At 35.7% G+C, this 25,984-nt stretch overlaps 1 protein-coding gene across 2 annotated transcripts in view; it reads right to left on the bottom strand.

The window, feature by feature from the left end:
• MYO16 (myosin XVI) overlaps window positions 1-25,984 on the bottom strand; it is a 590,664-nt gene that overhangs the window by 338,780 nt on the left and 225,900 nt on the right. For both annotated transcript variants that reach the window (XM_054574388.1, XM_054574387.1), the window contains exons 5-7: window positions 19,287-19,395; window positions 14,510-14,634; window positions 6,443-6,568 (exon numbers count right to left, since the gene is read on the bottom strand). In XM_054574388.1, coding sequence (XP_054430363.1) covers window positions 6,443-6,568; window positions 14,510-14,634; window positions 19,287-19,395 — 360 coding nt within the window. The remainder of the gene's footprint in view (window positions 1-6,442; window positions 6,569-14,509; window positions 14,635-19,286; window positions 19,396-25,984) is intronic.

Below are 25,984 nucleotides of genomic sequence, written 5' to 3'. Positions count from 1 at the left end.
TATCAAAGGTTAAGGTGACTAGCAGTGTGTGTGTGTGTGTGTGTGTGTGTGTAAGAAAATACTACATGGCTAGGAGAAAATGTGTTTAAGCTAAAATTTGAAATCACACAAATTACTGAATATAGACTCTTAATCATTCTGTGGATAGCTGCATTTCAGTTTGAATAAAATTTAGCAAAATTAACCCTTAATATTTACTTAAATTACCTCTTTAAAAAGATTGAAAAATAGCAATGAGTTTGGAGATGATCAAATTCCTATTTCAGAGGCTAAATGAGATAGTTCCATTTAATTTAATAAAGAGAAATTTTGATGTTAAAGGTCTTGAGGGGAGTCAGAATTCGTATATCCTATACTCTTTGGTACACGTTCAACATTGTAATGAGTAAATGCCTCTAACTCAGAACCATCTAAAAAACTTCAGATCTAAAATATAAAAATGCCAAATAAATTCTTATTATTAACTTTAATCCAACTATGATTTCTTATTAAGCAATAGTTCTGCCTTCGTCCTTCAAAACGCATGCTTTCTAATACCACAAATCCTCTGCACAATTGTCCTATGTTTCCTTCTAGAAGCATTCCTCCTCTACTTTCATGCACCAGTTTCATTCTCCCACATCCATTCCACTTCAGACTCCTCTGATAAACCTTTTTATAATATAGTTATATACCGTCCATTCTGTTTAGCTCAAGGTTGAACTCTCTTTCCATTTTGTAAGATTTCTTTGAGTAATCTATAACAAATCTCTATTTCCAGACCTAGCCAATCAATGCCTTATACATGTCCAAGTATCTGCTGGACATCTGTGAAAGGATTTCTCCCATTGACCAATCAGTCTCATGTTGAGTGCTCACTTGCCACTCTTTATACATTTATTCAATTATCCATCACTGAGAAAGACAAGCATCTGCTAAACTAGGACACTCATTCATTGTTTCATTAAAAAATGGGAACTGAGTACAGCATCTGGCTCTGTGCTAATGAAGAAATGGATGCTGTGCCTGTACTTAGTTCTCACAAACTAGGGGGTGATAGGAAAAAAATGAGACAACCAACACACTGTGATAAGTGATGTGATATCAAATATACAAGGTTCTATACAGGGTGCCTGAGGATAGCCATGTCCCTGGAATTTAGGAAATTAGACAGGACAGCTAGTAAAGTAACAACTCAGTGTAGTCCAGCAAGGTTAAGTAAGATTTGATCCCCTAACACTTTCAGAAAGAGCAAAGAACATGAGAAGTATGTACATGATGGCATATCCCAGATATTCGAAGAGGCTATGCAAGGCTACATCTTCTGACCTGATGTGAGGAGACAGGGGAACTAGAGCTGGAGACTTAAGCAGAAACCCAGGCACATGGGGTTCATAACCTAGGTTATGGAGTGGGCACCTCATATCAATGGCAATGGAGAGAATGTTGTGTTGAAATAGTTTGATTATTTTTGCATTTAAAATGGAGTAGGGGGGGCTTCAATAAAAGTTTGGTGGGTCAATTCTGATGTAGACATGCTAAAGCACTGGAAGACGCACAGATTAAGTAGTCATGATTATAGCTCTAATAGCTCAAGTCCATTTACTACGTAGAAGTTTTGGTGCCTAGTGGTTCATTAGATATGGGTGAGGAGAAGAGAGGTAGAAAAAGAATAATGCCTAGGAAATGATAAAACAGAGAATGGGCAACAGATTGGAAATGGGAAAAAGATCATAATTCTCTTTTTAGACAAGCGGAGTTTGAAGGTAGGTTGGTAGGGATTACCCCCGTCAGTAGTCCTGTTGGGTTTGGAACTTGGGAGAGAAATGAGAGGAGAGATGGATTTGGGAGCCAGGAGCATGCAGAGTATTTGAAGCTGTAGGAGAGGAGACTCCTAAAGACATGTAAATATTAAAAAGAGGGAGACCCTAGCATAGAGTACTGAGTTTATCAATATGGTATGCTCAGAGGGGTAGGAGGAAAACCAGACAGTGTTTTTATTTGTTTCCAAAGCAAAGAAAAAAATCTGAAAAAAGAACTTTAATATATTTAATTTGTTATGTACAAAATGTATAAATGACTTGTTTGAACATTAAGATATACAGATTATTTGATACAAAATACTTTTGAAGAGAAGGATATTTAAATCTCAGCATGCGTACAACTATTTTCTTCTTTTTTATTGCAGTATTACCAATTCTATTATAAACACTAAAATATGTACAAGGCTAGAATCAAATTTTATCTTATGTATAACTCATAAAAGAATTGTTGCTCACATAACTTATTTAGTTCTCAGTTTTAGAGGAGAACTGACATTTCTTTTTTCTCAATGGCAAAGTAAATGTATTTATAAAAGGAAGTTTTAAAATATATATGCCATCCCAGTATAAATGTCAGTAATAAATACTATAAATACTGTTATAAATTATAAACTACCTTCTCCATAAAGGTATTTATATTTGTAAAATATTTATAAGAAAGTAAAATTGCTGTGAATGTCTCTAAAAATGCCATTAATCTTTCTAAAATGTTAGCATTTATCAAGTTTTTTCTGAACTGAGATACATTTATTTATAGTAAATGTCTTTAGAGAGTTATAAATCTCCCAGGCATATAAATTGATGCCCAAATAAAACCTGTTTCTAAACTATCATTTCCAAAATGAATATCAAGTGGTATTTTATGGTAAACAAATTCTAGACATCATATGGTATATTCTTGACAAAATAATCAGATACAATTTACTCAAAAGTCTTCTATTAACATAAATCTTTTAGTTAATTTTGTAGTTTGAATTGAGAATATTTTGGTTCTGGTGTCATATATTTAACAGAAAATCATCACTCTACCTCCCAGCATTTGAGCTTTGCTTCTAGTTCCTGGTTGATTGATCTGTCCATTCAATTTCTTCATTCACTCTGCTGGACACAGGGGTGGCACAGGGGGCCACACAAATAATGTCTCTGCTGTTTTAAAGCTTAAATTTTGGTGAAGACCCAATTCGAGTAGGTTTAATGGAGCAAAATGGAAAAGACATATATAACCTTCAGATCCTACCCTTCATAATAAAATATATAAGGATTTAGAAAATACTGAATTAATGGCTAGTCATTTTCTAGAGAAGCAGAGGATAAAGGTGAAATTATTTTTAAAACCTGCCTCATTTGCACACTGTAAATGGCCATTTCTGGAAAACATTATGTTGGACATCTGTCTGTAGAAATCTAGTAACTGGATCAGTTGACTAGGACACATGCTCTTTGATGCTTCAGTGATGCATTTGCCTTCGTTATTCTCAACAGTCTCCTGAGCTATGTAAAAATTCCCCTCTGAACAGATGTGTTGATGGTTCTCATTACTGGAAGTCCCTGGGTCTAGGCTTTAAGAAAGAAGAAGTATCAAAGCTTATTAAGTTCACACGGCCAGTGAGTGATAGCTGGTACTCAGAGCTAGTGAGGAGGCCAAGAAGTTCTCAAGATAGAGCTGGCTTAGTCATTTCTTTCATTAGAATAAAATACAGGTGTATTTGTGTGATGGCCGTGTCTTGGAAATAAAAGAAATTGGAAATCTAAAAAGAGAGAGATAATAGTTTCTAAAAGTTGGGGTCAAATATTTTGCAGCTGGGTTTGAAAAAAAGCAACTGGAAAGTTGCTTAATTCACTTAACATTAATAAATGATTAGTGTTGGAAATGTAGCTGGCACACTAGAGATGCAGTAATAAAAACATCAATTTTAATTACTCTGCATCTTGCAAAGCCAATGTACTTTTTGAACCATATTTCCCACGTAAGTTCATGACTATGTTTCATGGCTATGTTTCTGTAGGCTGAAAATGCAAATTTAGAAAACCCAAAGTTGGGCAAAATCTTACCATTTGTGACAGCATAGATATACCTAGAGGGTATTATCTTAGTGAAATCAGTCAATCAGAGAAAGAAATACCATATGATTTCACATCTGTGCAAAATCTAAAGAACAATATAAATGAACAAACAAAACAGAAACAGACTTGTAGATACAGAGAACAGGCTGATGATTGCCAGAAGGGATGGGGGTTGAGAGACTTGGTGAGAAAGATTGGTAGTTATGAAATAGTTGTGGGGATATAAAGCACAGCATAGCAAATATAGTCAATAACATTGTAAAAATTATGTATGGTTGCCAGCTGGGTATTGGAAATATCAGGGGGAATACTTTATAAAGTATAATTGTCTAACCACTATGCTGACACTTGAAATGAATACAAAATAATATCGAACGTAAAATGTAATTGAGGGGAAAAAAAACAAAGTTAGGGAAGTTTTTGGAATGTGACAGGTAAATGGGGTGAGAGTACCACTCATATCCATCTGTTCCCTCTGCCTTCCTAATCACTAATTCTGCTGTCTCATGACTTTTGTGTGACAGGAAATTTCAGGAAGCTTTAATAAGGAAGTAGTAATTGGAATGATCTCATGTTCTTGATATCACTGTGAGGCATGGCTGATATCAGGTTTGGCCTCCTGTGGGTTAACCATTAAATAATTTGTTGTTAAAAGAAACAGTGTAAAGTAACATTTTTAAAAAATCTGCTTTTATCACTAAAACCAGTTGAAAGTATTTTTACTACATAGCTGACTGATTTTATTAGGTTAATATATTCCTTAATCTTTTGTCATCATTATATAAAACGTCTCTCTCTAAGACACAGATTTTGTCTGACTCTGATTTTGTCTTTTAACATTTGCCATATAATAAAGTTCTATTATGGGTCCTTTAAAAATGTATTTTTTTAGATAAAAGTTTCTGCTTTTGCAGAGTAGAGTTTCTCACTAACCCCTGAAAGGACTATGCCTTGTTTTCACAGAGGACTCTAGACCTGTGAAAGTGTAGGTATACTTGACATATTTCTGAATTTCTGGGAAAACCATTGCTAGCTTCATCTGATTACCTGAGGGGTAAAATTTCTGATAGTCACTACTTTTTTCTTTCTTAATCAATACAGCATCTAAGATGTGGAATGGAAAGATTTAAATGTGAATCAGGAAAAATTAGTCACATTTAGGCATGCCCCAACATACACAACAAAAAAATAGCAATAATAAAACAATTTTGTAAATGCATATTAGTTTCTACTCTGCCTCCACAGGTGGGTTTCATGTTAAAAATAACCATAGTTAATTTCCTTTCATCACATTTGATCAAACTTTACAAGGATTTCAGAAATAAGGATTTTTCAAAAGAAAAACGGTTGTTTTTAAAACACACACACTTAAACTGGTTACCTCTTGGTCCTCTCTGTCAATTATACCGATAAACCCAGTAAATAATACACAACCAAGGAAGAGCTCTGTAAACTAGAAGTGGCTAAGGACCCCAAGAAGAGAGGGATCACAGAGAGGCAGGGAAACCTATGTCCTCACACCCAGTAGGAGGCATCTCCAGATCCAGTGTTTCCCCCTGCCAACCTAGCAACAAAACGGTCCCCAGATAGATGCATCTCTACTCCCTACAAACCATGTCCCTCTGCCAATATCAGGTGAGTCCAACACCATGATTCCACTACCACTACATGCCAAAACAGGCAATTTCCATCCACTGAGCTTAAGATTCCCCTCTACCACAAGAGATGAGAGTCGCTTGGGAGGGTCACTCGGAAGGAGCAATTCTTTCAACAATTGCACTACTTAAATTTTATGATAGATATTTTGGATACCAGTTAGTTCTAACCTACAAAACTCAATTTGTGTGCTTGCTACCCTAACTAATGTTTGGGAATCAGCAAGTGTAGCTTAAATCTCCATGTACATGTAAAACTAAGTTATTTTCCATATTATTACTACTAAAACTTTCTCTAACAAAATGTACTTATTTTTATAAGTTGATTTTAAAATTAATAAATTATCATAAATACTATCACATTCATCTATGTAAATCATTTAAAAGTTAGAATGCATTCCTTCTCCATAATGTAATGGTATCTAGTGAAAATTAATTTGTAAAATAGTAACTCAAGATGCAATAGCTATTTCCAAAAATCAATTCAGAGGAAAAATCCCTGCTATCCATCCTTCATTCATTAAAATGAAATATAAATTATAGAAAAATAAAATGTAATTTTACTTTATATCTACTAACTGTAGAAAACAGAATTATTACACTCATGAAATAGTAAGCTTACCAGGACTATATAATATCCAAAAATTTGCATTAAGTCCATTTTATAAAGAATATTTATAAGTTTTGATTATTTCTCCAATGATTTTTGAGTACAATACACAGTATGCAGAGTCCTAAGGACTGTATGCTAATATGTCTCCTAAAAGTAAGTTCTCTTTCAATCATAAAACTGTTTAGTAAGATGATGTCATTAAAAGTCAAATTACATAATGATTAGTACATGATTTGAAATAAAATAATAATATAAAATGATACACTAATTATAAAACAATTTAAAAAATAATTCAGGAAATTACGTACCTGGCCATACTTTGCTGCCAAATGAAGTGGGGTCCAGTACTGATTATCCACTACATTGAGGTCCCCACCATGTTCCAGGAGCAGAGATACCACCTCCTTGTAGCCACTTGCACATGCCATATGTAACTGCAACAAAGAGATATTTTCTTATTTACCTTTTAAAAGCAGCAATATCAATACAGTTTATTCTATGCCTTAAAGAGTTACTTAATAAAGTGTTGAACCTAAAATACAGAGACCTTAATAAAAGAAACAGATATATAATTCTATTTATTTGCCATGAGTGGATGTCATCATTCTTTGAAAGGTCTATGGGTTAATTATAGATTATTTTCCTTCTGACTCTGACAATGTGCACTTTTTCATGTAATCCCTATTTCCCCCTCTAATGCCCCCTTCTATTATAATATTAACACTTTTAAATACAAAATATAATAATTCAATATTTTACCACTACTTACCCAAAAGTCAAACATGGACTGACTAGCTCTAAAATTCCAGCACTGCATTTGGTATTACAGGAGAGGGATTCAAAGATACAAATGATAACAGAAAACAGTGTGGAATTTCCTCAAAAAGCTGATAATGGAACTGCCGTTTGATCCAGTGATTCCCCTGCTGGGACTATACCCTAAGAATCCCAAAAGGCCAATTCAAAAGAACCTATGCACCCCAATGTTCATAGCAGCACAATTTACAATAGCCAAGTGCTGGAAGCAACCTAAATGCCCATCAGTAGATGATTGGATCAAAAAACTATGGTACATATACACAATGGAATGCTATGCAGCAGAAAGTAAAAAAGAACTACTAAACTTCGCGACAGCATGGATGGAACTCGAGAGCATTATGCTAAGTGAAATAAGCCAGGGGGTGAATGACAAATACCATATGATCTCACCTATAAGCGGAACCTAACCAACAATACAAAGATGCAAGGAAAATAAGATCAGCAACACTGAAAGGAAAAGAAACCAACAGAGACAAGAGGGAAGGAGGGAGCGGGGGCAGGGAAAAGGAAGGGAAGGAAAATCAAGGAACATATAGCAAGGACTCATGGACAAAACCAAAGGGGAAGAGTTGAGGGAGGAAGGGAGAGAGGGAGGGAGCAAGGGAAAGTGGTGGGGGGTAGGCAGAGACAAATGTATTTGAAAAAATAAATTAATTAATTTAAAAGAAAGAAAATGTCATCATTGTGATGCTTATATACTCATAAAAGGGACAGAACACTGGAAAGGACGACTTAATCCTGACAAGTTTTAAAATGATTGTGCAGCTATTTTTTTAACATTCCTCCAGTTTAGTTTCTTAATCTGACCTGAATTTTAGAAATAAGGCCTCAGGAACTACAATGATGAGATCAGGGTTTGGAGAATCTTTTGCATTTTTCAGATGAAGTAACTCCTGATTCTAAGGCAGCAGCTTTTATTTGTAAGTAAACTATCATCAAACCTGATCTACATTAGCTTATTAAGTAACAACACAACTGATTTTATAATTATAACAATTAAAAAAGAAAACTATAAGAAAAAGAAAAAACTAATTTAAAAGAGTAAAAACAATGACTTCTGGATTTTGTAGCATGGAAATTTTTATCTGCCTTTCCATTTTTGTTATAAAAATAAAATTAGAGTAAAGTCCAAAGGTCACCTTTTCATATGTCTATTGGCCATCTGTATGCCCTCATTGAAGAAGCACCTATTTAGGTCATATGCTCATTTTTTAATTGAATTGTTTGGTTTTTTGGTGTTGAGTTTTTATAAGTTCTTTATACATTTTGGATCTTTATCCCTTACCAGATGTATTGGCAAATATGTTCTCCCATTCTGTGGGCTGTCTTTTTATTTTGCTGATGGTTTCCTTTGCTGTGCAAAAACTTTTTAGTTTGATGGAGTCCCATTTGTTTATTTTTACTTTTGTTTCCCTTGCCTGAAGAGATATATCAGATAAAATATTGCTACAAGCAATGTTCAAGATTTTACTACCTATGATTTCTTCTAGGATTTTTATGGTTTTGGGTCTAATATTTAAGTCTTTAATTGATTTTGAACTTATTATTCAGAGAAATGCAAATTAAAACCACAATGAGATACCATCTCACACCTGTCAGAATGACCATCATAAACAAATCAACAAACAGCAAGTACTGGTGAGAATGTGGAGAAAGGGTAACGCTTTTGCACTGCTGGTGGGAATGCAGACTGGTTCAGCCACGGTGGAAAACAGTGTGAAGATACCTCAAAAAATTAAAAATGTATCTGCCTTTTCACCTAGCAGTCCCACTTCTGGAAATTAATCCAAAGAAATCCAAACACTAATTCAAAAGAACATAAGCACCCCAATGTTCATTGCAGTGTTATTTATAATCACCAAGATATTGAAGCAGCCATCAGTAGGTAAGTGGATAAAATAACTATGGGACATTTACACAATGGAATTCAACTTGTTTATAAAAAAGAGGAAAATTTTACCCTTTGCTACAGCATGGATGGACCTGAAGAATATCATCTTAAGTGAAATAAGCCAGTCAGAGAAGGAGAAATGTCATATGATTTCACTCATCTGTGGAATCTAATGAACAAACTGAACTAACAAGCAAAATAGAGACAGACTCGTAGACAGAGAGCAGGCTGACAGCTCTTGGGGGCTGAGGGGAGGTTAGAGGATGTAGGATTTGAGCAAAAAGGAAAAAGGACTCCTGGACATGGACAACAGTGTGGTAACTATGAGGGGAGAGGGGATAGAGGGGATAAATGGTAATGGAAAAACTACAATAAAATAAATATATATATTTTGATGAAATTCAGCAAAATCATTTGCTTGTCTGCCTTTGGAGTTAGTAATACTTTTCAATCTATAGTGATATTTATATGTTTATTTCTTGCACTTTCAAGTACATTATAGCAAAACATAAATTCATCTAATTGAAGACATAAACATTAAGAGGTTAAGTTTTATATCAACTTTCCCTTGCTGTTATATATACAATTCATCTCATTATATTCTAGCAAATAGTCCCAAGAATAATAAATCCACAGGTATTTTGATGAAATATAATTTTATACTTGTCCTCATAGAGAACTAATCTTTCACCTGCTTCTAAATTTTTTCTATATTATTTGAATCAATTACTTGAGTCAGTGATTGGCAGGTTACTCTGCACTACATGCCCTAACCTATGTATCTCAGCAGATTTTCCTTTTTAAAGAATTAAACTACATCAAGAATATTCCATTAGTTGGTTAGCACCTGATACAAAGGATGTCAAGTTCATAGAATCAATCCCTTTATGAATAGATTTGCTTTCTGTTCATAAAAATCAGGTTAGACTATCTAGAACTTAGCCTGCCTCTCAGCCAGTCATCTCATGCACTGCTCACAAGGAAAATACCAGAAAGAAAATAAGTAGTCATGGTTCACTTAGTAGAAAAGCTATCCAAAGCAAGAGCTACCAGTGACATCTATGGAGGCAGCAAATTTAATCATAGGCAATCTCAAAACAAAAAAAAGAAAACAAAAAATCCTAACTTTGAGTACATTTTTTCAAATAACCCTAATAAAATATTAGGGCATTAGAGTCTTTATCTTAATTCTATGAGCAATCAACTTGTGAATTCATAAGCAAGTCCACAGACCCCATGGGGGATATTTTCTCAATACTAAAGTTAGACCTACAGTTAAAAATATAAAATTAAAAAATGTCTCTTTTCTGAAGTATAATTTATAGTCCTACCTTGTCCAAACTATGGCAGGAAGATACCAGGTGCCAAAACATGAAAGTGTTTATCACTAAGGTGTACTTGAATGTTCTTCTTCTGCTATTTAATGGGGTATTACAAGGAACACAGAGGTGGATATTGTTTCTGTAGAGAACTAGCAACAGCTATTTAGAAGCACAGTTCTCATAGAAAATTATTCCAAGATGGAAATCACCTATCTAGATACAATGCAGGACAAGATGTTAGAGTCATTTCACAAACACTAGGCATAAACATTATAAATTAGTTCTTCTGTTCTATACAACTTGTGATACAGTTATCATCCTAATTTTGAAGCTGGAGAAGTTGTGGATTAGACCATTTAGGTAACTGGTCCAGGGAAGCATGGCCACTGTAGTCTGAAACCAGTTTCTTCTGCACTTTCCAGCACTGATATTATGAAACAGTAAAGGGGAGTGGACATCCAAGTTGGCCAGGTTATAAGGATAACACTGCAATATTAAAGCTCCTAACAAATCTTGCATTTGTCCCATAGTTTATTTGTTTTAATATATAATTTGTCTTTTTCCTGTATCCCACCCCTCTCCCACATACTAAACCTGTATTAAAATGTTTGTCTCTAGAAGATACACACTATTTACATACTTGCTTCAGTTTTCCCTCGGTATATCACCCATGTTGGCACAGCCTTGTTTTTTAAGCTTCTGGGATTTTTGCATACTTTGCAAAACCATCACCAGATCTCCGCATTTTTCAGATATGAAAACAGAGGAGAGTCTCAGACTCTAGTGAGAAGTGAAATCTGCCTAGATGGGATCTTCTCTAATGCCTTAATACTACCTCCCTCTCACACAGGAGTGCAACAGGCCCAGGTGAAGCCAGGGAACAAGGACATGAGTATATCTTATTTGTTATCCCATTTAATGATCTTATTTTTACTGCATTAGGTCAAAGCTTTTTTCTAACTCCTAAATTTTTAGCCAATTTTTCAATGATAAATATAGGCACCATAGCCACGATATTATTATCAGAAGAAATTATATTTTCATATCATATTACTTTCATAGCAGATATCTCAAAATATCACCCATGTAGAACTCTACTATAAAGTCATGGTAATTATCAGATCTGCTACTTAGTGAATGAATTAATAAAGATGCACAAGTATTACATATCACAATTTCAGTATTATGATTATACTGTACTGAAACACAACTGGCTTTCTTTGCAATTCTATGTACCATTTTTTATTACATAAAAACATTATACTGACAAAGGACCCATGGGCTACACATGAGGTTAAAGAGGGTATGGCATTAAAAAGATCAATAAGCCTGGGCTTAATGAAAGTTGGGAGTTTTCCTTATTACATGGGTCCAAACATTCTAATCTCTAATTTGAGGCTGTTTTGTGACATAAAGTAATGATAAAATCGGTATCCCCTATAAATGACCAGAAAACTTATGGCACTGGCTATGTCTTCATCCCAAAGAAAGAGATGAACCAGCACTCCCGAAATAACAAAGAGAAACAAAAATAAGATTGCTTGATATTTACATCTCATGAATAATTATTTTCCAAAAACCCATATATCTCAAGGCCAGATGTGATAGATCAAATTCTGCGATAAAACAGTAAGAACCAGCATCCTTGTGACATATATGCTAATTAATGCAATAGTATTTTCCAAGAACATGTATACACTCAAACTCAGGAACTAACTGTCATATTCTCTATAGTATGGCTGTTTTTGCATTTTATCCTTTTCTAAGGCTTCTGTGTTCTTTTCAGGAGAATATTAATGTAAACTAAGAGAATTTTTAAAGGAACTATATTTGGTTATTTCATTGTATATTCTAAAAAAAGAAGGAAAAGACACCAGAAATACCATCTTACTAGAAATTTATTCCCATGGAAGCTTCTGTCAATAATTTCATTTCTTTTGCACAGCAATTTAACCATGTGGGAAATTATGCCTAATTTTGAACCACAACTGACATTCCAACTCTGAATACAGAAATTGGTCTAAGAACAAAAGTGTCCTTTGTTATCACCAACAATTGACAGGAATGCACAATATACACATGCCTTACAGAAAGGCAACTCCAGTGATGCAGTCATTAACATAATAGACTAACCAATTTAGACCTAAGAATCAAACTAAACTGTCACTTGCTAAATACTCTGCTCTCCAAGGGATAACTTTCTAGCTCTCCATTCATTGCTAGTCTCCCTGTAAAAAGCTCAAAGATGAGCACCACAAGACTGTGATTACAGAACAATTATTAACAGCATTTATGCCCTGTATTCAATAAAGAAAGTCACAAAGAATGTCAAAATTGAAGATGGTTTAAAATGAGAGCAATCTATTACCCCAATAGATTATTTCAATAGCTTTCCTTTTGTTCAACAGTGACTGAAGCATACACATTAATGTTATTTAACAGTGATTTAAAAAAAAAGTTGTAATATTTTTTTGCTAAACAAAGAAAAAAGCCTCGATTGGATTTCTACTATGTGTCAAGCATTAGTGGAATACATGTGTTAAATGCGCTATTAATCAAATAGTCCAATTTAAGCTGGATTTTGACCCCAGTACTACACTGAAACTACCCTAGGTGAGAAGACCAATGACTTCCATGTTATAAAGTCCAACAGCCAATTTGCCGTCTCCATTTACTCAACCCCTTTCAGCAGTATTAAATAGTCTCTCTTATCCTCCTTGTCATATTGTCTTCACTTGGGCCCCAGGACATCTCACTCTCTTTGTTTTCCTCCTACTTTGGGAGTTGTTCCTTTTCAACTCATTTCTGGATCTCCCTCTTTTTTCTTAAGCTCCAAGGTGCAGTCCCAAATCCTCTTTCCTTTGGTATCAAATTGATGATTTCATCCAGAGTCAGGGGTTTTCTAGATCACATATACACTAATGTTCCCAGAATTGTTTTCTCAGTCCAGATATTTCCTGAATTTCAGACTGCAATGTTCAACCACAAACTCAGCATCTCCATGAAAATGGCTAAGAGGCACTTTCTAACTTCATATTTCCAGAACGGATTGTAATCTTTCCTGCTCTAAGCCTTCTCTATCTCATTTGATGCCAATTCAATCACTCCAGTTGTTCAAGCTAAAAATACTTAGAGTGATTTCAAAGTCTTTTCTTTCTCTCATTCCACATTTCAATCAGAAAATTCCAATGGACTTTCCTTTATTTTAGCATGAAATTAGCTACTTCTCACCACCTCAACTTCTACCATCTTTGGCTGAGCCACACCATTACTTTTCTAAATTACTGGGAAAGCCTCCTAATTGAACTCTTAGCTTCACCTTTTCCCTTTTAGAGTCCATCCTTAACACAGCAGTCAGAGTTAGTGATCATTTTAGAGCTGAAGTAAAATCATGCTCTGCCTCTCTTCAGAGCTCTCCTATGTATTCCCATCCCACTCAGAGTAACGGCCACTGTCCTCCCATCAGCCCTCAATGTGTGTGATCTGATCCTGGTTTCCTCTCTGTTCTCCTTTACTCTGCTAAGCCAAACCTACCTCCTTGTTGTGCCTCAATCACATGACCTTGGCTCTGCCTCAGGTCCACTGCACTTACCCCTGCTCAGCCTGAAATCTACTATGTTCAACCTCACGCCATATTTTTTCCAGGGTAAAAACTGAATCTCTGGATCCAACCCCTTCTGTACAGCCCATGCTTCAGAGATTCATGCTCTCTTCTGCTGCCCTAGTTTACTTTTTTTTTTTTTGAGCCTTCATATATGCATTTCCATTATAATTAATTTTAACTCCTGCATGTCCAGTCCAGGCAAATTTTATGGGTCAATAGGGCCAAATGTTCATATTTTGATGATTGAAATTATGCCCATATAAACATTAATCCAAATTTAATTGTTCTGTTTTTAACTTACTGCAGCTATGCCTGAAACTGATTTTAAAAAGTTATAACAGGAGTTTCCTTGAATTTAAAAATTCATTCACCAGACTAACCGTGGTTTGTTTTGCTTAAAATTAAAATAAAAATATTCTCCTATAAGTTTCACCTCCAAAAATCACGTTAACAAAGATTTGCAAAAAAGTCTTCTAAATTTGTAGGGAAAACATGCATAAGAAAAAAGACAAGGAAAACATAACAACATGTTAACATTGGTTTTCTCTGGGTGGTGGCATAAGTGATTTGCATTTTTCTCTGCATTTGTATATGCTTTCTAGAATTTCTATAATGAATATATATTACTTTTATGATCAAAAAGTTATTTAAAAGTTAATTATATCCATTTCTGTGTTTTAGAATTAAACTTAAAATTCTCCATTTAAGCAATATTTCTGAGTCAAGTATATTAGCTTACCAGTGTTACTCCTTCATCGTTTTTCTCATTAACATTTCCTCCACATGATAAGAAGTGCTTGACATCCGTTAACATACTCATGGGTCTCTGAAGCTTCATCTGGTGCAATGAGGTCAGATCCACTCCTAGGGCAAAAAGAGCCTTTCAAACAGAACGCAGAGATGCTTCTCAGCTTCTGGAGTGAAAACTCAGTTTCATCTTATATTTGTTCAATGTGTTCAACTTTGAAGCTCCTCTTCCACTTTGAATTCTCACTCAAAGCACTATAATTATTTCTCTTTGAAGCATTCTATTTCCAGCTAGAGTGTAGTCTTGAATAATTTTCCTCTTTTTATATCCTAAATTTGTGATACAATACCTTACAAATGGCAGGTTCTCAATGGATATCTGCTTTAGTAGAATTCAACACCCACTACCTAATGTATTTTAAAGTTATAAAGATATAGCTTTCATTCTTTATGATTTTCTGGCCAAAATGGTTACTGATAAAATGATGTAGGATCATGGAAAACAAAAGATTTTTGTGAAAAAACTGAAAGACTCTGAAAAAGGTCTGTAGTTCAACTAACATGCTACATTAACACATCAAGTCAATCTGAACCCTTCCTTTACTTTCCTTAACTGTCCCTCATAAGATAACATTGTTTTTGTAACAATTCAACATTTTCTTTACTCCATTATCCATGCAGTATTGGGGGTAACCTACCCTGCTATTATAGAAAATTTTATCATTATGCTGACTATGAAATGACCCATCCAATGATTTTAGCACAAGATTCTGTAATAAGCTCTTAAAAGTGCATCTAATAGCAATTTTTGTCTCTATAGTAAGCTTCCTAAGAGACCCAAGACTTGTAGGCAGTAAAAGAGTTGAGCAGGCAAATAAAAAATAAAGAGAAATAAACATGTTTAAGCCAAAAGGGTGTTGTAACTCTCTATACAACCCCTTCCCTCCAACCCTGACCACCAGCTTAATGTGGGACTCTCCTAGGCAAACAAGATGCACTGTCTCCCTAACACTCAGTGACTCTAATAAGATTGGTAAAAGGATAGCATTTTGAATGAACCTTATTAAGTAGAAGAAATATACAAGGTCATTTGTGGACTGATTTATCTGGGAGTCCTCTGAAGAATAAACATCAAGGACTAAAGGTGACGAGACCAGTTTCTGAGGCTGTTCCAATAAAGAAAGACCAGAGTTTTAACTAAAGTAGTAATAACATAATTGGTGAGGGATATGGACATATTAGTGAGGTGTCAAGAAGGCAGACTCTGTCAGATATGGTGACCAGTAGATGTGAGAGATTTAGGAGAAGAAAAGTAATGTTCAGATAGTTGAGTTCCTGGCTGTACAAGTAAAACAGAACATATATACAGTGTATGAAAGGACAACAATAAGTTTCATATTAGACATGTTATTTCAAATTATCTGATATCCAAGTCAAGATACTTAAAATTGCACACAAGAGCCTGCAGTTCTTTAAAAATATCTAAGTTACAGGAATATTCTTGGGAACAGGCAGGTGGTAACAAAGCAAGGAAGAGGGAAAGAGATAAGCCAAAATAGTTTGTAGTGATAAAAGAAGATACTTAAAGCAAAGCCCTGGGAACCACCAACATTTTGGTGTTTGGATGTACAAGTGGCACATCCACATAAAACTAAGTAGAAGCTCGAAGAGAAGGGGAAAGTTCTGAAAACATCATTGCAGGTGGGAGAGTTTTCCATAACAGAGTGTGAACAAAGTCATCCATTGTCACAGAAAGATCAGGTAATAGAGGAGAACAGAAAAGTGATCCCTGAATAGAGAACTAAGGGGGGCAACACAATGATGGCAGGGACCTCTTCAGCGGATCAGTGGGGACAGTGAGCTGAGTAGAAAAGATTAGGAACTCAGGAGAATGAATGTGAGCTACTTTTCCTGAGAGAATAGATTTGAAATGAAGTAGAAAGAGAAGTGTATAATGATATATGTTGAGCACAGATTTTTAAAATTTGTATTTCAGGGACTTGAATATAATTCCCCCGCCTCCACCCATGGTGAGCACCTATCTGTCCTGGACCACCTTGAGCTCTCCCTGCACTGCTTTCACTCCAGGCTGGTTCATTTTATAATCAATTGATTTCCTTGAACACCAGCTGGTTTGCCTTGCGCTGGAGATCTAATATGCATCAAATGCTCAATCAGCCCTCTGTGGCTGTCTCATTTTCCAGCCTGGCTAGCTCAGGCGGTGAGCCGAGGTTAATTGCTGTGCCCAGGTGTACAGTGATGTCGGTGGTGACAGTACAATTAGAACTTGTGACCAGTGATTTTCCATGTAATCAACTTGCTCACAACCTCGACTGCCTCCTGCCACATGTGTCCTGATGTGACAGCATGATAAGTACTCTGACTTGAAACTGTATGATACAGGGTAAAAATTTAAGGATTGCAGCTGCCTTATTATAAGAATGTTGTGCTGAAACACTGGGTGCTAAATAATGATAAAAATCTCATGTTGTAATATTAGAAATTTCTAAGGACATCGGGGCCCACCCTGTCACAGCAGATAATTCTAAAAGTGCACCAGCAAGGGGAGAATACATCGACTTAGACAGTATTTATTGGATTTGTGGCCACCGATACAGGTAAGTATGAGGGACACTGTCAGACATGGAACCAGGTTGTAAATGAGGTGAAAGAGGGGCAGATGGTTGGGAGGGCAGAGGCCAGCGCAACAGCAGTGACGAATGGAAATCAGAATTAAAAATTTAAGAGATATTATATTAAATTTGTTCCAGCGAACCTGTATTCTACAAACTGGCTGTGACAGCCATCACCAGGACATATTTTCTTCTAAATATTCAGAGTCAGTACCTTCTTGCCATTTTTTTCCTTAATCATTTTATAAAGCTACCTCTCAAAGGAAACACACTTATTTTTATTAATATAGGATAGATAATACTGCTTTTTCAAATACTGAAATTTCTTACCAAACAAAATCCTTTAATGAGTTGGAAAGGTTTATAAGTAATGTTAATTCTTTTGTAAATAAAGATAGTTAATTTTAGTTTCTGGAGAGAAACATTTATTACAATGGCTATTAGAAAATCAAAACAGTAAGAAAAGCAAGTAAACATCAAATAGAACTGACACAGCTAAATAAAAGACAGTCAAGTTCATGCCAATTCAGAATCATGTGATTATAGGTCAAGTTTTGCAGGTGTACAAATAATAAACTTCCCAGCAGTGGAATATGCATAATGTTCAGCTCATTCCCTTTCGAAGCATTCAGTGTCCAAGTCAGAGTTGATGAGATGTGAAGAATGCAGGTCATCCCGCAGGTGAGAGTGCGTACATGAACTGAGGGAACGACTGACTACACCACACAGCCTGCACCCCAGTTCGCTTCTATCACCCAAGCCATGACTCAGTGGTCTTCAACAGCACGGCGCGGCTCACATTTGCTCTAACGAAAATAATAGTAATACCTTGCTCTCAGAATTAATGAGACTGTTTTTTAAGAACTCATGGCTGCTGAGTACTAATTATTATTATTATTCTAAGCCATCCTCAGAATAAACCTATTGATTCAAGCCATCTGGAGGAGGGTTAGGGAACAGGGAACAAAGAGGCAGATGTGCAGGCTTTTCTTAGAGGCAAGAAGAATAGAGTCACAAGCATGATGAGGTTCTTAAAATTTTTAAACTTTTTCTCTGCCAAAAGATATTTGAAGGGCTATAAATTTCATTATTGTTCTTTATAACTAAATATAAAAAAGGAAAAAAAGGCACACTTCTTTATTTTAATACCATATTGAGCTCAAGAATAACTGCGGGTTGGGGGTGAGCTGGGCAGAGGAGGGCAAAGGAGGAAAATTTGAGACAACTGTAATAGAGTAAGTAAAACACACAAAACCAAAACATAACAAAACAAAATACCCCAGGCATTGCAATCCACATTGCATGAATGTAAAAGGTCAAAGTGCAGGGTGGATGGGGTGCTGGGTGTATTTGAAAGGATCATCTAAGGGGGGTTGCTGTTATTTTTATCTCTAGCTGATTGTATCCTGAAAAAATCCATGATCTTCAAAAACATCAAGGGACTCAAGAAGTACAGTTTATGTTAAATCACTTAAAAAAAAAAGATTCCAAACACCTCTCATTTTGTCAATATTGAACTTACTCATGAAATTATACACTGGGACTAGGCAATTAAATGTTCTTTGTCACTGAATACATCTGGAGCCTCAGCCTCCTCTTTTCAGGCCAGCACCATGATTGTGGGGCATTTCTCTGACAATGTTTCTGTTCCCAAGCGTCACCAAGGGTGGAGGCTGGGGTGCCAGTGCTAACTGCCCTGACTTAAGCCCTCACTTACCAGTATATTATAATTCTTAAGAGGACCATGACTCCTAAGAGAACACACTTCAGATGACCTCGCTCTCATTAACTTGAAATTCAATTGTGCTGCTTCACTTCCCTCCTCCCAGCGGAGAACAGATCATAATTACAATCCCAGTTCCACTAATTATGGACTTTAGATGCTTGTTAAAATGTTCCTTCATTGTTGGCCTCTAGAATTTTGCTGGCATGCAAAAGTGCATTGACTAAATCAACAATGCACTGCAGTAGGAGGGTGAAATGTAGTGTAGAAACATAACTCATTTTACATAATTTAGGGAAACTACATCAATAGGAAATCATGTAAGCAGACTTAAAAAATAAATACACTTAAAAGTCTAAAAGTCTACCAACCTATCCATCTATCTTTCTACAGTTTTTCAAAGCTCAGCCTACCATTTTCATCCAGATAAGCCAATAGGATAGAGCTTGATTCCGTTCCTTCTACAGCGTAATCCAACGGGATATTTCCATTAACATCCTGGAGAAGCACGTTGGCTCCTGCCTGTAAGTGAAAAAGAACAAATATAACATATGTATAAGTTAACAGAGAAAGCAGATCAATCCTTTCATTTCTATCTTAGAAAACAGATCCACAAAAAGTTTATATTAGCTACAATCCTACAGAGAACTGGAATTATTTTTAAGACAAATATATTGAATACTTTGTGAAAAACTTTGACAGACTAAAAAAATTCACCTGACCCTTGCAAGATCTCATCCCTCCAGCCAAACCCCAGAAGTCCAACCCATGGCTACTGAACCACTCACGCCAGCAGTGCGCTGGCTGCACCTACACAGCCTGTCTTGTTTTTCACACAACAAAAGTGCCCCATGCCTTCAAAGATTCCAAATGGCAAACTCTTTCATGAACTTTGACTGATCTTTCCCAAACCATCCTAAAACATCCTTAAGCTCCTTGCTCTCCACAGAAACTCATCTGAGAGCTGTTCTCACATCATGATGTTTTAATAATGCTTGGTTGGTTTTTGTTTTTCCAGAAACTTTTCTAAGGAAAAGCATAATGTGTGGACATTAACAAGTGGAAATTATGAAGTGTGGCTATCACACAGCTTTGAGTTTGAAAGGGCCTCTATCAAGTGCCCCTGGGAACACCTTCTCCACCCTTTGCCCATCTCAACTTAAATATGACAGAGGTGCTTTTGCCCTAAAAAAACCTGATCACGTAAAATTATCACCATTGCTCTACATTCTTTAATCAGCTCCAGAAAATTTATCAGTCAGGGTTTACATCTCTTCTCCAAGGGCATGACATGAACATGTCCCCAGTGTCCAAGATTCCCCATATACCTACCAATAACATGCCATTAAACTCAGGACAAATGAAAGCTTCCTCTTACTCTTTTTACTGATAGGTGTCTGTATTGCAATGTAAATATAGTTCATATAGTTCATATAATATCCAAATTCATAACATTACATAAAAGGTATGTCTCATTCATCATATATTAAATGTGGGAGTTGCCACTTGTGTGTGTGTATATGTATATATATGTGTCTGTGTGTATATAAATACCCTTAGGTTTTCCAAGGGTTGCTCTAAATATATTGTAAAAACAAAATAAAAAAGTCAAAGTGGTACAATGGTCCGTATATTAACATTTTTCCTCCAGATAAGCTGTTTTGCTTACTTCACCATCTAAAACAGTGGTCCCCAAACTTTTTGACACCAGGGCCTGGTTTCATGGAAGACAATTTTTCCATGGATAGGGTACTGAGGAGGATGGTTTTGGGATGATTCAAGTGCATTATACTCAAGCTCACCTCCTGCTGTGCGGCCTAGTTCGGAAGAGGCCGGGACCAGTACAGGTCTGCGGCCTGGAGGGTGGGGACTCCTGATCTAGAGTTTACCACATTACGTTTTCTATACTCATATAAAGATACTCCTTTACTTGAACAGAGCAAGCTATATATTTCAGATTTTCGTTTACCTAAGGAAAGCAAGCAATTTTAAGATACTAAAGACCTTGCTAAAAATTCCTTTTCTTTAGTCTCTAACCATGAAAATAAGATTTTGCAAACCTATCCAAGTATCAATTACTAAAAATCAATTAAGACACAGACCTATAGGGTGTTGATACCAATTTCAATACTAATAGGTAGGAGATAATGGAATTATTCTTTTTCCCAACACAGACATGTTTCAGATAGAATCTTATCTATGCCAAACATCTGGGCACAAAGCAGCAGTGAATATAATTAAGAGTCATGTATTTCAATCACAACAAAAATAAATAGGAGAGCTCATTCAGTGCACTTGGAGAGAACGTTTCTATTCTTTCAGAAGTAATGAGACTCTTTCAAAGCAAGTCTGAAAGTGAAACATGGTGCTGAATATTTCTGCTGGGCTCATTCATTGAAATTTCACCCCATTAATCACTCACTGGACTGTGCTGCTAAAATACCAGGTATTATTCCATATATAGATATGTCAGAATTTCCTAATCACAGATCATGTCTTATTCCTCTGTATATTCCCAACACTTATTACAGCATTTGGGACATATTCAGTACTAAGAGAGTTATTAAAATAAATTGAAAATAAGGAAACAAGCATTGAATTATATTAAGTATTAAAAATTGAAGCAAGGAATTATAATTTTCATAATAATTTGTAACTAAATTTTGTAACCTTTATTTTCAAGGGTATATAGCTAATATTACAAAATCACTACATGCACTCTTACGTTCCCTGCCTTCAGTCTTTCCATATGGATAATGAAGGGAAGCAGAGGTTGCCAGCCCAAAATACTCCTTTGGAGATATGATTCTTAAGATGGCTATGAAGAAATGAAAGACTCAGGAAAAACCTTTCATATTTCCCCCTAACCACCCAAAGAAACTTAGATACAGGACCTACTCCAAAAAGGAAGACAGCCTCACAGATAACTACAGTTTAGTATAAACTAGTGTGTGATAGGCAGAGAAGAACCTAACAAAACCCATTTGTAGAAAGTTCTCCCTGGATCCCATTGTTAAAGAGGGCCCAGCAAACATTTATTTACCAAAAATTTGTTTTCTCATCTCCCTGTGAATTGCCTTCCTGCCCTTTGAAGTCCCAAACCACAAGCCCCACTTTCTTCTTATCTTCAGAATGGCATATAAGGAGGCGTGCCCAGAAAAATTCCAGCCATTGTTAATATAATGTGAATGATTTGTGTGACATCAGATGCAACCTGGCAGCCAAGAAGAGTGTACTAGAATGTGCATGCATGAACAATGATGACTTCACTGTACTAGACAATGGAGGCAGTGGACATCGTTGAGTGAGCATGTGTACTATGTGGCTCATTCAAAATGACTGAGTAGAGCAATGAATCTGCATCAAATTTTGCATTAAGCTTAGCATTCTTCTATGGAAATTATTCAGATGATTTAGGAGGCTGCAGCTATGAGCAACTGGTGATTGGCAGCTTCACTATGACAATGCACATGCTCATACATCATGTTTTGTGCAGAGTTTTTTGGCAGAACATCAAATCACCAGGTGGCTCAGTGCCGGTACAGCTCACATTTGGTGCCCTGTGACTTCTGGCTTTTCCCAAAACTAAAATCACCTATGAAAGGGAAGAGATTTTAGACCATCAATAAGATTCAGGAAAATACAACAGGGCAGCTGATGGCAATTGGGAGAACTATGTGAGGTCCCAAGGTGCCTATTTTGAAGGGGACCGTGACATCATTGTCCTACGTACAATGTTTCTTGAATCTTCTTCAACAAATATCTCTATTTTTCATATTACATGTCTGAGTACTTTCTGAACAGATCTTGTACACCTCAACTTTCCAATACTTCTTTGGGTCTCTATTCTTATGCCCTGCCCCCAAATCTACAATCATATAATAAACTTTGGGCATTTTCTCCTGTTAATCTGTCTCTGTTAGTTTGATTATTAGCCAAGCTACAAGAACTTACAAGGTAGAAGAAAAATTATATTTTAGCCCCCACAATGACATTTACAAAAGACTGAGTCCTTCCCTCACTCTCCTCTCCCTCCCTCCCTAACTTCCTTCATTTTTGTTTCCTTTGTGGGCTAGAGTGCCCCACCTGCGGTGGTCCTGGTGTTCTGCCCCCCCCACCTATCCCATTTTGTATTGCTAGATGTCCATAGACTGGCTGAGCCATATGCAATAACAACACAGGTCCTAAAACAGGGTGGCCCAAGAGCTGCATGTGGCTCATGATGGCTATGAATGCGGCCCAACATAAAATTGTAAAACATAGTAAATTTACTTAAAATATTATGAGATTTTTTGTGATTACATGTTGCAATGTATTTAATTTGTGGACCAAGACAATTCTTCTTCCAGTGTGGCCCATAGATGCCAAAAGGTTGAGCACCCCTGTAAGGATCCCTGAGGAAGCTGTATTTCCTGAATTAGAATTCTGAAATTGCATCTATTTAAAAATATACCATTGATAAGATTCAAGGCTGATTATTATTCTTAGTCTGACTGACTTAGTAGTTAACGTGCAATTATAGTTGTTAATAGATCCCACTGGAAATAAGGCACTGATGACTTTCAAAGCAGGACGTTTTCTCAAAATGTCAGAAGACTTCTCTTAATATGATTAGGATGGTCTCATTCCTAGCATATAGCAAGAGAAATGGCCCAAGGGGTTGGGAATTAGTAGCTTATAAGGCATTATTTTAGTACTTATTTTTTAAAAAAGACACTTTAAACTGTTCAGGAACATAAAATGAATTTTCTTAATTTTGCAAATTGAGAGCTAACAAATAATTCAATTCAATAAAAATATTACTCTTGACATTGTCCATTTTTAATGTGAGAATTTGAAATCTGTTCTAAATTACTATTTTTCTCTTCCAAGACACGATAATCTTAAATATCTTTTAAAAAAGGTTATTTTAACATTTCAAATTGTATTCCATATGTAAGTGTCCACTGTATGATTTCTCAGCTATGAATATAAAAGCCAGAGAAAAGTGCCCCTAAACTGGTTCACATGTTAATTATATTTTTTCTTTGGAGACATGGCCCAGAATGAGGATGCCAACAGTAAACTAACTTTAATCTCCTCATGGACTGGTTCGTACATTTGATTGTGCTCATACTTGTGTTATTTCAGGGGATGAGAAACAGGACAAGTTGAGAATTTTAGACTAGATTTTCAAATATAGAACAAAGATTATCCAAGGCTGCAGTTATTTTATGGAACAATAACTTCAGCAATCACTATACATATTCTCAATCTTAAGTAATATTTTAAAATTGCAGGATGCTATCCTTTTACACAAACATGAATTAGGAATTAGTAAAAAGATATTGAGAGTGAGCAGATGCGAGATACTTTTTCCATGATTCAAGAGGCTCATTTATACTTGATGCCCTAAGCCCTAAGCGGGTGTGTGTGTGTGTGATGTCTTCCTGGTTTAACATTCTTACACTTAATCACCAGATGTCAAATTCCTTATACTGACAATAGTGATTATACTTTGTCTAAATAAAAGAAGAAATTCCAAATTGAGTAAAATTGGCATTAGCAAGAACAGCTCAACCAGAAAAAAAGATGTCTTTGTACAATAGAGACTCTGAGGTAAGTTCTTCAGTTTGGTTTCAGGAAAATCGATCAATCACATAGTGATTAGTTTTCATTAGGGAAATGAAAGTAATCAATGTTATATATGCAAAATGAATAGAAACTTTTCAAATACTTTCTGTAATTGAGGACTGTTTAGTTCTTACTGGTGAGTCCTAATCACATTTTCCCTCTAATTACTCAAATTGGGAGGCCACCCAATTTCCAATTTGTCCTAAGCTATGTTCCTAGAGCACTGAAAATGGAATTCAAATATATCATTTCCCCCAAACAGGAATCTATTGTACTGCCTATCAGGTGACACATGAGCAAATAAATATTATTTTACTTTATATAACAATTTAGTGTCAATGAATATACTTACCAATTCTTTGATTTAGTAATAATGCTCTAACACATCAAATTTTCATTAGAGGTACCTAATAGCATTTTAATAAATAAATAGCACTTTTTATATGCTAATACTTTTCAGTAACTTTTTTATTTTGATATAATTTCAGGTTTATTCAAATTTGCAGGGGTAGTACAAAGAACTCCTGTATACATGTTATGGGCTGAACTGCATCCCACAGAAGGAAATGTTGAAGTCCTAATCCCTAGTACCTGTGAGTGTGACCTTGCTTGGAAACAAGATCAGTGTAGATATAACCAGTTAAGAGGAAGCCATGTTGAAGTAACCTTTTGACTGTGCTCAATATATTACTTTTTTCTCTTTCAAGATCTGATATTCTTAAATACGCTTCTTTTAAAAAAATGTCCTTTGTACATTTCAATCTCCATTCTACTGATGTAAGCATCCACTACATAATTTTTCAGATACAGACAGAAGATGGGCATGTGGAGGTGGCTACAGATCGGAGTGATGCTGTCACAAACCAAGAATAGTCTGGAGCTACCGAGAGCTGGAAGAGAGGAAGAAGGGTCCTCTCTTTAAAGTTTCTAAAGGAGTAGGCTTACTGACACCTTGATTTTGGATTTCTGAGTCCAAAATTGTGAGACAACAAATTTCTGTTGTTTTAAGCCATTCAGTTTGTGGTACCTTATTATGGCAACCCTATAAAACTAATATTCTTAATACTCTACCCTTTATACTTTTCCTTCACTCTTCCTCCCTCCTTTTCTTTCTTTTATTTCTCCTGAATCACTTGGATTGAAATAGAATAGATACCCTGTTCCATGCCGCTAAGTATTTTAGTATGTAATTCATAAGAACAAGGATATTCTGCCACACAAAAATAATGAACATCAGAAAAAAATTAACATTAATAAATGCTATTATCTAAATCACAGCTCATATTCAAATGTCATTAATTTTTCCAATTATATCCTTGATAGCTATTTTCCCCTGACTCAGAATGTAACCCAAGGTCGCCCAGTGCAAGCAGTTGCCCTTTCGTTTTTAAACTCCTACAATTTGGAATAGTTCCTTGTCTTGTTTAAAGACCTTCTCTGAGGTGTCCTTACAATAACATTTTTGGTAGGAAAAGCACAGAGGGGATGGCATGTTCTT

The sequence above is a fragment of the Pteronotus mesoamericanus genome, unplaced genomic scaffold, assembly GCF_021234165.1.
Source record: "Pteronotus mesoamericanus isolate MK-2021 breed Mesoamerican mustached bat unplaced genomic scaffold, CSHL_Meso_final contig_26, whole genome shotgun sequence".
NCBI classification, from domain to species: domain Eukaryota; kingdom Metazoa; phylum Chordata; class Mammalia; order Chiroptera; family Mormoopidae; genus Pteronotus; species Pteronotus mesoamericanus.
The sequence above is the reverse complement of the archived record's forward strand: the minus strand, read 5'-3'. Positions and strand labels throughout refer to the sequence as shown.